The 15510-nt window shown below is 47.7% G+C and overlaps 2 protein-coding genes across 2 annotated transcripts in view; one reads left to right on the plus strand and one right to left on the minus strand.

The window, feature by feature from the left end:
* The window catches only part of LOC139831483 (uncharacterized), a 33037-nt gene extending 27156 nt beyond the window's left edge, over positions 1-5881 (plus strand). The window contains exon 2 of the mRNA XM_071820768.1: positions 4951-5881. Coding sequence (XP_071676869.1) covers positions 4951-5881 — 931 coding nt within the window. The remainder of the gene's footprint in view (positions 1-4950) is intronic.
* Positions 5882-7529: 1648 nt separating this feature from the next.
* On the minus strand, positions 7530-8531 carry LOC127299202 (osmotin-like protein). The gene has a single exon (XM_051329130.2). It carries the CDS (start codon positions 8430-8432, stop codon positions 7755-7757), a length of 678 nt encoding a protein of 225 aa, XP_051185090.1. The 5' UTR covers positions 8433-8531; the 3' UTR covers positions 7530-7754.
* Between the last annotated feature and the right edge of the window lie 6979 nt (positions 8532-15510).

A 15510-nucleotide genomic window follows, 5' to 3' on the forward strand; every position in this document is an offset into this window, starting at 1 on the left:
ATATGTATTGAATCTTTATTTGTCAATTGCCCGCCTGTAATTTGTTCACCCAGCATGCTAGTTACCTTATTGGAGAGACACCACTAGTGAACTGTGTACCCCGGTCCATTCTTTTACATCTGAATACATTCTACTGTTTTTAATGTTCTTTGCAAACAAACACCATCTTCCACTCGATACGCTTAATCCTTTGTTTTCAGCAAGCCGGTGAGATTGACAACCTCACTGTTACGTTGGGGCAAAGTACTTTGATTGTGTTGTGCAGGTTCCACGTTGGCGCCGGTTTCACTGGTGTTGCGCCGCACTACACTCCTCCACCAACAACCTTCACGTGCTTCTTGGCTCCTACTGGTTCGATAACCTTGGTTTCATACTGAGGGAAACTTGTTGCTGTGCGCATCATACCTTCCACTTGGGGTTCCCAACGGATGTGTACATCTACGCGCATCAGGGTGCAACATATCTTTCTGCTAATCCTATATTTCATGCTAGGACTAAACACATTGAAATTGATTTTCATTTTGTAAGAGAAAGAGTAGCAAGCAAACAACTGGAAATCGGGTTTATTCCATCCAAAGATCAGGTGGCAGATGGCTTCACAAAGGCCTTACCAGTTCAGCAGTTAGAGTTCAAGTACAATCTCAACCTCAAGAAGGCTGTGATTGAGGAGGGGTGTTAGAGTATCTAGTGTTCACGGCAGATAAGTTCAGATGAACCTAGACAGAAGTACAGATAGAAGTGGACGGAAGTTCAAACTATCATGTCATTGATCTGATCGATTTATAAGATCAAGATCAATCCCGTGTTTTCCTCTATCTGTTGTAACCTTCCATGTATCTATCTCTGCCATTGTTGGCCTATATAAGTTAACACGTAACCGATGGAAGTCCCCATCGTTCCCAACAAACCTTGAGCGATCATAGAGGACACCTTGTATGCTGACTTTTTGGTTACATGGTTAGTTAGTTTCCTATCAGTTACTTAGGCATTTCGATTCATTATGGGAGGCTTACAAATGCTGAATGAAAATATGTCGAGGAAAGATTTCAGAAGCGTCTAGCTAGCTAGAAAGGCAAGTTGCTATCTTTTGGTGGACGATTGGTTCTCATTAATTCAGTATTCAGTAATATGGTACTATATATGATTTCCTTCTTACAATTTTCTAAATGAGTCTTGCAACGATTGGATTATTTCCGATCAAGAATTTTTTGGGAACGAGATAGTGAGAAAAAATATTGATTGGCTAAATGGTATATGGTTTTGAAAGTGCATGGAGCCCTCATGTGTGATTTTGGTAAGTAATAACAATCCCTATGGACTAATGTTTGCATTGAGTTATGTTTATAGGATTTGTCCATAGATAATGCTTGAACCAAGCTTCAAGGTTGAAAGAAGAAGAAATTGAGGAAGATGAAGTGATCAACAAGGCAGTAATCAAGGAGTGATCTAAAGATTGGTCATGAGAGAGTTGAGCCAATGACTAATATGTCTTGAAGAAGAAGATGTAGTGAGCTCTCATGTGTATCTTCAAGACATCAACACTATGAAGAAAGAAGAAACTAAGTGCAAGTTTAAGATGATCCATCTCGAAGAAATTATATGCTTGAAGCTTTCCATCCATATGGTGATCCAATTGTTGTGAAGATATGACCGAAGTAGAGGCCCTCTCATAGTGGAGTATGGAGGAGCAATTCACAAGACTTCACCATGCAAGCATAATCAAGAAAGGTGTTCCATCTTAAAGCAGACAAGATCTCATCATCAAGATCAAGTGAAATTCGCATGGTTAAGATTTGTTCTTGATAGGCTTTCTTTGTTACCGGTCTCTTGGTGTTAGTAGGGAGACCATCTTATAGGATGGATAGATGTACAATCAAGAGGGGCTATTGAGTGGTTAACTTAATTGAATCGTTCAGATAAACCACAAACCTTTGCATATGTCGCATCATATTTCTTGGTTCTTATTTGGTTCTTATCCATGAAAGGATTTCGAGTTTGTCTTTATCTCCATGACAAGCTCACATTCATCAAAAGTGGATTCCATATGCATTCTCTATTGCATTTTCAATATTCGAGGTTTTATCGATTTGTCTTTTATAGATAGGTAAAAATCTTTAATCATTTGGTTATATCCTTCTTTGTTGTACTATGATGGTTCTATGCATGATATTTAAATCTTGTTGCATCTTCAAAACGGTCCCAAGATCATCAAAATTAGAGTCTATACTCTAGTTATGGTTGTTCTGGTTTCAGTTGTTTCTGGCTTTTCCAGGGCTAAAGACTCTAGGCCTAGTCGTGGTTTCTCTGTTTCAAAGCCTGCCTTGCTCTGGGTATGGGGTTAAATGGGTGTAATGGTCAGATTTCGTGGGGGTCCATAAAAGACATCCTTCTTCCCCAAGGGCTGGTTGCTTCTTTCCTAGTCTCTCTCCTCCATTGTTGACCTTGAGTGCTTGCCCTAACTCTCTATTCCTCCTATGGTTCTTGCATCTTCTTGAGAAAAAAAGGGACAGGAGATCTAGATCTAAATTCCCCCAATCAATGTCTTCTCTAAGTGAGGGTAACATAGTAGATCTAGATGTTGGAGTTCTTTATGGATTTACTTTGTTCTTTATCTCTTATTCCCAATAGCTTTTGTAGCTTTGATAGAATTTGAGAGTGAAGGATTTGACCACCTTGTGTGTTCTTGCCATTGCATTTGGTGCATCAGTTTGAGTTCCCCACGGTGATACGTGGAAGTGAATGTTTGTGAGTTGATTACCTTTAGGTTCTTGCACCTGGAGCATGTTCCTCCTGGGTAAACAAATTACAGATGGGCAATTGACAAACAGAGATTCTACGCTAATGGTTGGTGCAGAATACATGCTATGAAAGTATGCGGGCATTACAACAATATACATAGACCGTAATCCAAATGCACCTATGACTAATAATCCACCTTCAGGATTGCATCCGCGACACCCTCCAGTATTAAGTTGCAAGCAACGGACTATCGCTTTAAGCAATGTGTGTAAAGTAAACGATGAAACTACCCTTGAATAGAACACCGCTGTTTTCTCCCTAGTAGCAACAACACATCTACAACCATAGAGAACAAGGTCACTTCCCATGGTTAAATAGAGGCATGAACCAACTATCGAGCATAAATACTCCCTCTTGGAGTCGCTAGCATCTACTTGTCCAGAGCATCTACTAGAAACGGAGAGCATGCAAGATCATAATAATATAATACATAATCTCAACCAAAGCAATCTCTCTATAAATCGGATCCACATCAAACCAACATGTAGCAATTACAAATAGATGATCTTGATCATGTTAGGCAGCTCACAAGATCTATACATGAAGCACAACAAGGAGAGGACAACCATCTAGCTACTGCTATGGACCCATGGTCCCGTGGAGGAATACTCACACATCACCTCGGATGAAGACATGGCGATGTAGAGGCCTCCGACGGTGATTTCCTTCTCTGGCAGGGTGCCGGGATGGACTGCAGAACCCTCCCGAACTAGGGTTTCGGTTGACGGCGGCATCGGAACTTTTCGTGGATGGAGGCTCTCGTCCCTGGGGTTTTCCTGAAACGAGGAATAAATAGGCGGAAGGGCGGAGCAAACGAGGCGACGAGGCGCCAGTACATGGGCCAGGCGCGACCAAGGGTGGGGCCGCGCCTTCCCTATGTACTGCCATGTGGCAGCTCTCCTGCGCGTGTCCTTCTGGCTCCGTCTTCGTCCCGACTCTGGGCTTTTGTTTCGTCCAATTCCGAGAAACTTTCATGTATAACTTTTCTGAAACACAAAAACAACAGAAAACAAGAACTGGCACTGCGGCACTGCGTTGCGTTAATAGGTTAGTCCCAGAAAATGCTAAAAAAGTGTGTAAAAGTGCACATAAATATAAGAATTGTAACAAAACAAGCATGGAGCATCGAAAATTATAGATACGTTTGGGACGTATCAACGTCCCCAAGCTTAACTCCTGCTCGTCCTCGAGTAGGTAAGTGATAACAAACAAATAATTTTTGAGGTGACATGTTGTCACACTACTTTGATCAATCTAAGTGTAAAAGCAAACATAGCTGGAATCATAGAATCCTAACATAAGCATGATAGATATAATCAAACAATGAAACTTAATAACCATGCTAAAACATGAATAGTAATCAAACAAAAGAAAATATATAACGTGCATGGAAAGCAAAGTGATTGTCAAGAGCATAGCATAGATACATAATAAAGTGGTACCCAGCTTGTCCCATAAGTGGAAGCAAAACATAAATGCTTGGACACCTTTAAAAGATTATAAGGATGACTAGAAACAAAAAGTTTGAACAAGCAATACCATAATTATGAATCAATCAATAAAATCTTGGGACCATGCGCATAAAACTAAGAATGACAACTATGCTCTCATAAGTGGTGCATAAACTAGAAGGTGGAGACTCAACATAAAAGTAAAAGAAGGTCTCTCTTTGAGAGGCAAGTAAGATCACTCATGTGCTAGAGCTTTTTATTGAAACAACAACAGTATAAAATGCACTTTTGAGAGGTGGTTGTTCATGTCAACGAGTAGTAAAACGAGCTATTTTCATCTTCCATACTAAGCAAGTTTGAGAGCGGTTTCGAAATATTTGGGCAAAGCCTCTTTTCATTTATACTACTTATAAAATTGTGAAACTCCTCCCAACCTTTGCTTACACATACCATGGCTAACCGAATCCTCGGGTGCCGACCAAGCAATCACAAACCATGAAGGAGTGCCCTTTTCTTATAATTTTCCTATTTTCTTCCATATTGGAAGTTGTGGTCAAACCAGCTCTTTTTTATATATACTTTTTTATGTGACAAGCAAGATGAAGCTCGTGAGTCTTTGAGTTACTTAACTAGGATGGAAGACGATAACCACAATTTTAATTTACTTTCTCATGAGCTAAAAACAATGTCACAAAACGAGGAGCCTCGACGAGCTTCTCCAGGACGACGAGGTGGAGGCCACCATCCTCCTTCTCTCCTTCAAGGAGCTAGAGGACCGCGCGCAGCCGCTGAATCGGATGCATGGCTTGGTGATTGGCCGGAACCACATCCAACAGAATCACCTCCTCGGCCACGAGAAGCTGATGGAGGACTACTTTGCCGAGGTACCTACATATCCGCCGCATCTATTTCATAGGAGGTATCGCATGCGCCGTAGTTTGTTCGTCAAAATCGTCAAGGCCTGCGAAGCCTACTCGAATTACTTCAAGCAACGTAGAAATTCTGCCGGCGTGATGGGTTTCAGACCCTTTCAAAAAATCTTGGTTGCCATGAGGGTGATTGCGTATGGCATCCCTGCGGATTACACTGATGAGTATCTTCGAATTGGCGAAGATACAACCACAGAGTCCGCGCATAGGTTTGCTGTCATGATTATCAAGTTGTTTGCACCAACCTATCACCGAGCTCCCAATGGGGATGACACAAAAAGATTGATGGAGATAAATGAGAAAAGAGGTTGGCATGGCATGCTTGGTAGTCTATATTATATGCATTGGATATGGAAGAATTGTCCCAAGGCATGGCATGGACAGTACTGTGGCAAGAGCAAAGAGGCTACCATTGTACTTGAGGCTGTCGCATCACAAGATTTGTGGATTTGTCATTGTTTTTTTTGGTTGCCGGGAACACTCAATGACATCAACGTGATGCAAAGATCTCCTTTATTTGCGAAACTAGCAAATGGGGAAGCACCCACTTGCAACTACAAGGTCATGAACAATGAATATACAATGGGATATTACCTAGCTGATGGCATCTATCCAGATTGGACAACTTTTGTGAAGTCTGTGAAGGATCCCCAAGACAAAATAGAAGCTGAATTTGCCAAAGCTCAAGAAGCAGGACATTGAGAGAGAATTCGGTGTTTTGCAAGCAAGGTTTGACATTGTTCGTGGTCCAGCCCGGTTTTGGAAGAAAAAAAAACCTTGTGAACATCATGACATGTTGTGTGATTCTTCACAACATGATCATTGAGGATGAAAGAGAGTTAAGCCTGTCCTGCTTCTATGACAACGTAGGCACCCGAGTGCAACCCCAACGCAATCCGGATCGCATTGAAGCTTTTCTTGAAACGCATCGGCAGATTAAGAATGCCAGTACCCATGCCCAACTCGTTTATGATCTGAAAATGCACCACTGGCAGCGACATGGCCGTCGCCTTTGATCCTACCATTCCATTCATTTATGTGTGAGAAGTATCATTGTTTCTGTTTTACCGAGAAGGTCTACGGTTCAAATCCGTATAGCCCTAATATGTCTTTTTTTTTCAGATTTATAGAATAGAGATAAAAGCATTACCACAGGCTCATTCATCGAAAATCAAAATCATAGAGACAGGAAAAGAAAAACAAATTTCTCCGATCTTTCAAGATATGACGAAAGCAATGTTCGGGTTATTTCGAAATTCCAGTAATAGACGAAGGATCTCAATCAGAAATGAAAGAAGGAATTGAAAGACCTAACTCTTCTGGTGGTTGACAAACAGCGAGAATACCGTCACTGTATGGATAACTCTTATTGTGAAAAGAGTGATTTACTCTATAATGGATAGGTAGAGCCAAAGAATGTGGACTATACAAGTTCACAATACTTTTTAATGAAAGAAAGAGCTCCGGTGTGAGACATTTGTAATTTGGTTGAGACATTTTTTCATTTGTTCAATTTTTTTAAAACTGTTGTAATAATTTGGTTCAGACATTTATTTATCTAATGTAATAATTTGGATGATTATTTGATTAATTATGATCGATTGTTATATGTGTTGCATATAAATTCTATGAAAAATCCTACATTTTACGGGTCGGAAAATTACTGGCGTAGAACAGAGCACGTAAACTAAAACTGTAAAACTGAGGTTTTGTGCGTCAGTGATTTTCCGACCCGTAAACACAAATCCGGTGAAGGGTTTCAGTTCGTGTGTTTACAGTCTGTGCTGCAGATGCTCTTACCTGCCCCAATGTTGAGATCTTGATAATCGCGCAGCTTTAGACATTCAAGCGGCGACAATCCGGATCTCACTTTGATATGAAATCATTCAGCTTGTGCGATGCAAAGAGCATCAATTCAACTTCGGCTTTAAGCTCTTCTTTTTGTGCGGGACGCTTTGGCTTTATAGCTGAGCACTTTAATTTCTATATGCAACGAAGCAAGGTACTTATGCATGCAAAAAGGTGATAAAGTGATATTCTTGCCGCCTATCTGTACCTTATCCACGTGCTCAATCTTGGAGCACTATATTTTGTTGTCCCCCATATAGATAGATTTACTAAAAGTAAGATAAACTGTGTCCTAGCTAAAAACATGGAAATGATTTATGTGGAAATACAATCACTTTCGTTGCGTTGATATGGGGTGCAAGTGGAAATTTTAGACTCAGTGATGTTGTATTTGGGTTTGACCTTTGAGTGACTGTCATTCACCAAATTAAGATTCATGCAAACGAGGCTTAGCAGTTGGAGAGAGAAAAAACAATGTATTTATGCAACGTTAGTGTTTACCTTACAAGAAACAACCACTCGCATTACTACCCACACCGGGATTACAGAAGACGAAACTGAAGCTCTAAATACACACATTCAACTGTGACATTTCTGCCAAAACCGGACACTTAAATTAACGCTTACGAACTTTTATTTAACAAAAAGAACGTCTACACTGATCGAGTGATCGTGCATGGCGTACTAATACGGCAAAGCGAGCAGGACACTGCAGTGCCAGAGAGCTCTAGTTGTCGGCGACGACGGTGCGGATGACCATGTCGGCCTCCCCGGCTCCGCTCTGGATCATGGACGTCTGGCAGAGCACGATCTTGAGCTCCCCGGGCGCGCGGCAGCTCTGCGGCACGGGCTCCACGTCGGTGGGCGTGGTCCGCGTCAGCGGGCACCGGTTCTTGAAGTACGCCGGGGTCCCGCGGCACGCGGCGCCCTCGGCGGCGCGCTGGTCCGGCGGGCAGTCGCAGTTGAGGTCCACGGCGCAGCCGAGCGCGGGGCACTGCCCGCCGCCGACGGCCTGCGGGCTGATGACCATCGGCACGTTGAAGCCGTCCACGAGGCTCACGCTGTACGCGGCGCGGTCCAGGTTCCCGCCGTCGTGGACCGTGAGCTGCGCGACGGAGGACGGCGGCGCCTCGCCCGTCCAGCAGCCGCGCGGCGGCGAGGAGGTCCCGCAGGAGGTGCGTATGACGACGCGGCCGGCCCAGAAGGTGGACGGGAAGGAGAGGGAGAGGAGCGCGTTGGTGTCGAGGCGCGCGGTGTTGTCGGAGATGGAGGGGAGGCCGGAGTTGGGAGTGACGAGCGGCCACACCGGGTGCGGGCAGAGGTTGTGGATGGTCAGCGTGGTCGCCGACGAGACGGCGGCCAGCGCCGCGAGGACGAGGAGGACGACGGCGAGGTCCCTTGCCATGGCAGATGGCACCTCGATGGCGAACTTGTGAGTTGTGAGATGAGTGGAGAGCTAGCAGCGGCTGGTTTTGTAGGCGAGCCTTGTCGCTCCGGCTGAGCCGTCTTCGAGAAGCTACGTCGGAGCAGCAGCTTCCCTTTTTCTTTTTTTGAGAAGTAGCAGCTTCCCTTTTTCTACGATGGAAAAAACAGCAGCTTCCAACTAGGCCTAGGTTTGGGCCTTTGGGGCCACCGTAATGGGCTCAAAGGCTCAATGCAGCGGGCTGTTTGAAGGTATAAGACAGGGCCAAAAGAGGAGCCGCACACCCTCCGGCTGTTGTTGGGCCCGGCCCATGATCCCGATAGGAAGCAGTCAAGGTGCACCGCTGGTACGACGTGCCTTGATGGGCCGGCCAAACAGCATCAGGTAAATGTTTTTCTTTTTTTGGTTCTTTTCTTTCTGTTAATTTTTTACAATTTGAATATTTTTAAAAATAGAAAATTATCAAAATCTGAATAATTTTAAATTTTGAAATCGAACATTTCTGGTTTGATAGTTTTATTAAGTTTTTCGCTTCTTAAAAATTTGAACAATTTTCAAATTTGAACAAAATTTAAATTTGAAAAAAAATTAAGTTCGAACAATTTTAAGTTTGAACAAATTTTTAATCTAAACTATTTTTAAGTTTAAACCATTTTCAAATTTGAACAATTTTTAAATTTGAACATTTTTAAAATTTGAACAAATTTCTATTTTGAACAAATTTTTATTTTGAACAATTTTTGAATCTGAACAATTTTCATATTTCCAACTTTGGTCATTTTTTAAATTTGAATATTTTTTGAATCATTTTAATTTTCGAATCTGAAGGAGAAAAAGAAACACAAAAACCAACAGAAAAAAACAAAAAGAAAGAAAGAAGAGAACAGAAACGAAAAAAGAGCCAAATTCCCGAAAATGCTAATTAGGCCCGGCCCATATAGAGGTGTGCGGCGTCGGGTATACACCGACCTGGTCGGTGTATAGGATCCGCGCAAAAGAGACGAGTAGATGGGCTATAGCACACGTTTGTCTAAAAAAAGGTACTAGCTTTCTAAGGCCACCCCTAAAATCACAATTGGCGATAGGAAAATGAAAACTTTCGTCAATATATATGTATTTGACGCAATTCTCTTTGGAAGCAAAGTTTTTGGCGATAATGAAGTGCCTATGGTAACTTCGTTAATATCAAGATCTAGCCATTATAGCCATTATGTTAGTCTTTTAGAAGTATTTAAGGAATAGCGTTCATAGTGATGAATGTATGTTATATGTGATCTCAATTTGTACCATATTTCTAAAAAAACAAAATAAAATGATGGCTTCATTGTTCGGCTGTCCCATATGAGATTGCCCCAGACCTGTTCGGACGCCTTTGGTAGCCTGGGCCCGATTTGTGGCTCACTGGCGCGAAGTGGTTATGCGCATCCGGAACAAGCCACGAGCTGGAATTGGCATGTTGTTTGGTAGGTCGGGCTGCATGGTTTGGGCCAAAAGGAGCCTTTTGTTTGTTTGGCTCCAGCCAAGCTCAAATCTCGATGGAGATGAGATTACAGCTGTTTGGTACCATCCAAACATGGCTAAGGTCACCTCTTCTCTACAACTGGTAGCCTTACTATGCTATCACCTTCCATCGCACATAAATCAGTTCATGACAGTTCCACACTAATGAAGCTAGCCGTTCACGAAATTAGCCCTAGCTAGTACGAATGGTAGTTCATAACGATGCTTCCTAGCTACTGCGAATGACAGTTTATCATCACGGGATAGTTCAACATACGGGATCAAACTGGGGTTCGAGAAACAGGGGATCAAAGGGGGTTCTTCTTCTTCACTTCTTCACTTCTTCTTTTCAGATGGGGGTGTTGCCTCTGGCTTCCGACATTACGTCTGCCCACTCTTGCCTCTTCTTCTTACAGGCATCATTGTCGCATGCCTCCATGTCATGGCCGGTCTACTTCATCAAAAGTGACAACCTCTTCGAAGAACTCATCCTCGCCCTAACCTAGGATCCGGTTGTGAAGAATGCAGCAAGCGATGACCAGTTTTATTTGAGTGTCAAAAGTGTGGAATGGTTTCTGGTCAAGGACCTTGAACCTGTTCTTGAATGCAGCAAAGGCCCTCTCAATGGTGACTCTAAAGCTTTAGTGTCCTAGATTGAACAACTCTTTCGCATTCTGAGGTCGGTGCTTGGGATAGAACTCGTTGAGGTGGTACCTTGTTTTCCTGAAGAGAGGTAGAATACCAGGTCGGCATGCATATCCATCATCTCCAAGGTAGAACTTACCCTCAGGGATTTGCAACCTATCAGGCCTTGACAAGCTATCAGCCAGGATGCTCGCATCATGATCTGAACCCTCCCACCCAGCAAGTACGTATGTGAATCTCATATCGAAATCCACAGCTGCTACCACGTTCTGGCTGGTGTAGTGCTTCCTCCTGCGGAATGTTGCAGACATTGATCTCGGTACCTTTGCAGTCACATGAGTACCATCAATAGCCCTAGTGCAATCATATCAAAAAATTAGCACGCAGTCATATTTCTGACAGTACCACACATCTGATAGGTAGAACGAACATGATTTTATACTCACCCTAAAATACGGGAACCACCTATAGCTGTTGTTGATCTTGGGTGGTGTGTTCGTTGATGCTGGCTTGATCATTTCACCTCTAAGCTCCCCAATTGCATACAACACCTGCTAGAAGTACCGAGAGATTGTCTTCGTGGATCGCCTGAATGTGCTATGGATGACTCTGAACCTCTGGTTATGATCCACGACATGAAGAAACATTGCGACTTGTTCTTCGACAGAGGTGTGGATGCTATCAACCAGCAGTCCTCTATCCTTGAACGCTTTCACAAGTGCAAAGAAATGGCTCTTCTCATCCGAAGCATCTGGATATAGCGTCTACATTGTTGGAGTTGTAGATGTAGTTTATGTTGGTAATCCTATCCCGATCTCGTTGTAACATATGACCGTAACTGACACGAGGAAAAGCAGCATGCCTAACTGCTCTCTTGTGCACCATCAGTATCCAGTATTGTATGCAAATGATGAATGTTGTTGCGTGATGCACAAGCTGGTCCTGGTCGGTCTACTCAAACAAGATCTATGTATTACGAACGGTTTTATAGAACCCAACTAGTTCTACCAACATGAATCTGACATTACAGTAGAGCACAGGTGTTTCCCCTTACCTCCGTCATGGCGGACGATGGACATGTCCGAAAGCCGTCGCATATGTGCCTAGGCTCCGCTGCGACTATAAACGACGACCCTGGTCTAGCGCCGCGGTTGGAAACAACGACCCTGATCCGGTGCCGGAGACAGAAGGAGGATGCGCGCTGCTAGATCTGGGTCGCCGCAGCCGCCGCTGGTGCGAAAATTGGAGGAAGGGAAAATTTGGGAGGAGGCTAATGGAGATGGTAACCGAAGAGGGAAGTTACCCCTACCTTTACCGCGCAACGTTGCTCGAATTTCGGCTTCTCCCTCCATGCCGAGGCGGAGCGCCCGTGCGAACGGCGTTGTCGATTTTCTTTTCCCCATGGCAAGTCCCTGGAGCAACTGTCAAACTAGACGTTCTTCTCGAACCTATCCCGGAATGCTTTAATACCCATACCGTGCGACAACGCGGAGTAGCCCGAAAAACCATACGGCCCAACAACTACGGAACACATGCAAGTCAAAGGACGCTTAGTCTACCAAACGCGTCCTTTGGCATTTTGATCCGGAAGAACCACACAATGGTTGGCCGACGCACTTCGGGGTGACCGATGGGTTCACGACTTGGAAAAGAGAAGTCGCCCATCAAGTATCTTTTTTTTAAAATCAAAGGCCCAAGGCCCGACGTTAAATTAATAACGCCCTTAACGGCGACAAGGTACAAGGAGCTGAACCCAGCTTACAACACACACCCACACACTCACACGAGCTGCCAAAAGGCTACAACCGGAACCTCGAACGGCAATCACGATCCTTACGAAACCTACGAAGACTCGGAGAAGACACCGGACAGCAACAGTGTCGGGCCGGGGCTCACCCAAGGGAGAGCCATCGAACACGCACGCCGTCAACAGAACTCCCTGCCGCGGGTAGCGCCACCAGTGACCGACCACCACTGTGCATCGACCACCGCCGTTCGAACCCCAACAAGCAGCACCCAGGAAACTCGACGAAGGAGGGGACGGCGCAAGCCTTGCCGATGGTCGCCAAGCAAAGAGCCAACATCATCCGCAGAAACACAGTGAGCTCCAAGGCGGCGTCTTCAAGAAGAACACGACACGAGAGCGCCGTCACCGCCCGATCCGCGGATCTTAGGTTTTCACCCGAAGCACAAAGGTCGACGAATACCGCGCCTCTGCCACACCACCAACGGAGAGCCACGAACTGTGAGCTCCAAGGCGGTGTCTTCAAGAAGAACACGACACAAGAGCATCGCCACCGCCCGATCCTCGGATCTTAGGCTTTCACCCGAAGCACGAGGAGGATCAAGGTTACCGCGACGGCGCCTTCAAGAAGGACACGACGTCCGCAGACGCCGACACCGCGGCCCCATGGAGGGCGAGGGTTTCCCCTCGGTAAACCTCAACACCTCCAGCACAGGGAACGGGCCACCGCCCTAACGGCACCCGCGCCACTGCCACAGAACACTGCTCGCCGAGAACCACGCCGCCCTCACGACCGTGGCACCGACCAGCTCCTGAGCTCCTGGCTCGCCCGCCAACCAGCGAAGCTCCCACCTTTCCAGGGCCGCCGCCCCGGCGTCCAAACTCTTCCTGCTGCGAGACCGGAGAAGACAAGCACCACATCGCGAGGGGAAGGAGCTGCAAACCGACAGCCCCCGTGACTGCCGGGCACACCAAATCTGGAGACGGAAGCCCGGGGCCCCTGCCCTGGCCCGCAAGCACGGCGGCCAGAGAGCCCATCTAACCAGATCCGGAACGCCGCCGCATCGCCGCCGCACCGCCGCCACATCGGGAGGGCACCACCCGCCAGATCAGCAACCAGCAGCCCCCAAGGCTGCGGGTGCCCACAGATCTGGGGCGGAGGTGGATGGGGTCGAATGGGGCGCGGGCCCCTGCCTCGGCCCGACTCGAGGTGGCCAGATCGAGATCTGGGCCACAAAAACCAGCACCTCGCCGGGATCCTCCGTGATGGGGTGGGCGAACGTAGCCGCCGGCCGCGCCCTGCCGCCCCTGGCCTCGTCCGCGGCGCCCACGACCTCCACCTTCCTGCAACACCCCCGAGCTCGCGCCGCCCGCCTCAGGCCGCGCCGGTGAACCGTCGCCGCCGCGGGCACGCCGGTGCCACGTAGTCGCCACGGCTGGCTGCGCAACCTCGCCGCCGCGCCTACCGGCACGGCGCCCTCACCGGCCGCGAAGACCCGCGCCGCCGCCACCGCGCGAGGGAGCAGAGGAGCCCCGCCGCCGCCGACGCCGCGCGGGCTTTGCCCGGCGACGCCCTCAGGCGGCGGCGAGGAGGAGGGGGAAGGGTGGGGAGGGGCTAGGGAGGGGCGCCGCCAAGGAGCTCCCAGGTCGCTCGCGGGGGCGACGCCAGGAGCTAGGGTTTGACAATCTAATAAACCAAAGTATCTGCAGACTGCCACAGTTAATTTATTCGCAAACGAAGACAGGCAGTTATTTCTGGCCACTTAAGTCATGTCCCCCCAAACATCGTCGGGCAAGAATGCCTCGTTTATCTCGGCAAACTCGTCGGAGTCGTCGTCTGAAGGGAAGGGCTCGGGCTCAGGCTCAGGCTACCGCGGCACAGGCCACAGGTTCAGTCAACCAAATGATCCTCGAAATAGGCTTTTATTCCGCTAAATTAATATAGTAACAACACAGTATAACTTGTTGGAGCATCAACACAAGCATGCCCAAGAGAAAACATAAAAGAAAGAAAACAGAAAGAATGTCAACAAAGTCGAAGCCCTCCGGATATGTCCACCACGCTCCTAGCACTCTGAAGCGCCGTGTACCAAGCAACACCTCCAGGAAGGATGCGACGATGACGACGCTGCTGCCCGGACGGATCCTAGGGTTTCTCCCGGTACGCGCAGGAGCAAGGAAGGAAGGCTTCACCCAACGCCCTTCAGGAAGGTAGGGTGGCGCCCACTGACGTCACCGCGTCGGTGCCAGCCAAGCCGACAGGGATTTCTCCCGACCCTTGCAACCCCGCCCCCGGACGCTCCATTGTGCTCCACCAAACTTGCACCCACCACCACGCGCCACCACGGCCTTGCAAATACCATCGCCGTCTTACCACGGCAAATGAAATGAGGCCAAGAGGATCAAGGAGAGCCAGCCGAGAGCGAGGAGCAGTAGGTCGGCAAACGCGCTGAAGGGACCCGCCTTCACCGCCACCTGCGGGCACCGGCCGGACGCATTGACAGGAGCAAACCAGGCCCTCCTGGCCCGGCCTAGCCCGAAAAGGGTCGTGAAGCTCCCGTCGCCGTGCTGCAGTACGCGTGCTGCCCACACCGCCACACCCAGCTCCGGCCGTCCCCTCTCAGCACAGGAAGCAGCAGAGCCGCGACCCGGCCCGCCCAGACCCAGATGGGCCCCGAAGGGCCCAGATCTGGGCCAGGCCAGCGCCAGCCAGAGCCACCCCGCCACCCAGCAACCAAGCGGTTGCGCCACCGTCACCCCGCCACCCGACGCCGCGCCGCCCCGGGATGCACCGCCGCGCCGCCCAGGAGGACCCGCCACTGCCGGAACCGTCGCCGACCTGAGCGCACCGCCACCGACCGAGGAGGCCCCGCGCCTCCCCTCCACACGTGCGGGGAAAGGCTGCTCCGCCGCCGCCGCTTCGCTCGGCGGCGGCTAGGAAGGAGAAGGGAAGGAGCTGGGGTAGGGTTTTCGGTCGTCTGCCCGTCGCCCGCGGGGAGCGACCAAGGCAGGCCGAATCGTTTTTTTCTAAATTTTTCTGAAAATGATCAAACTATATTGAAGTTAGGCTAGTCAGTTTAAAACTCCTGCTTCCGATATGTTAAATTAACAATCGCCTAGATGGGATATACGCTAAAGTACTGTGAATCGCCTGGACGGGAAATACTAGTA

The sequence above is a fragment of the Lolium perenne genome, chromosome 5 (genome assembly GCF_019359855.2).
Source record: "Lolium perenne isolate Kyuss_39 chromosome 5, Kyuss_2.0, whole genome shotgun sequence".
Taxonomy (NCBI): domain Eukaryota; kingdom Viridiplantae; phylum Streptophyta; class Magnoliopsida; order Poales; family Poaceae; genus Lolium; species Lolium perenne.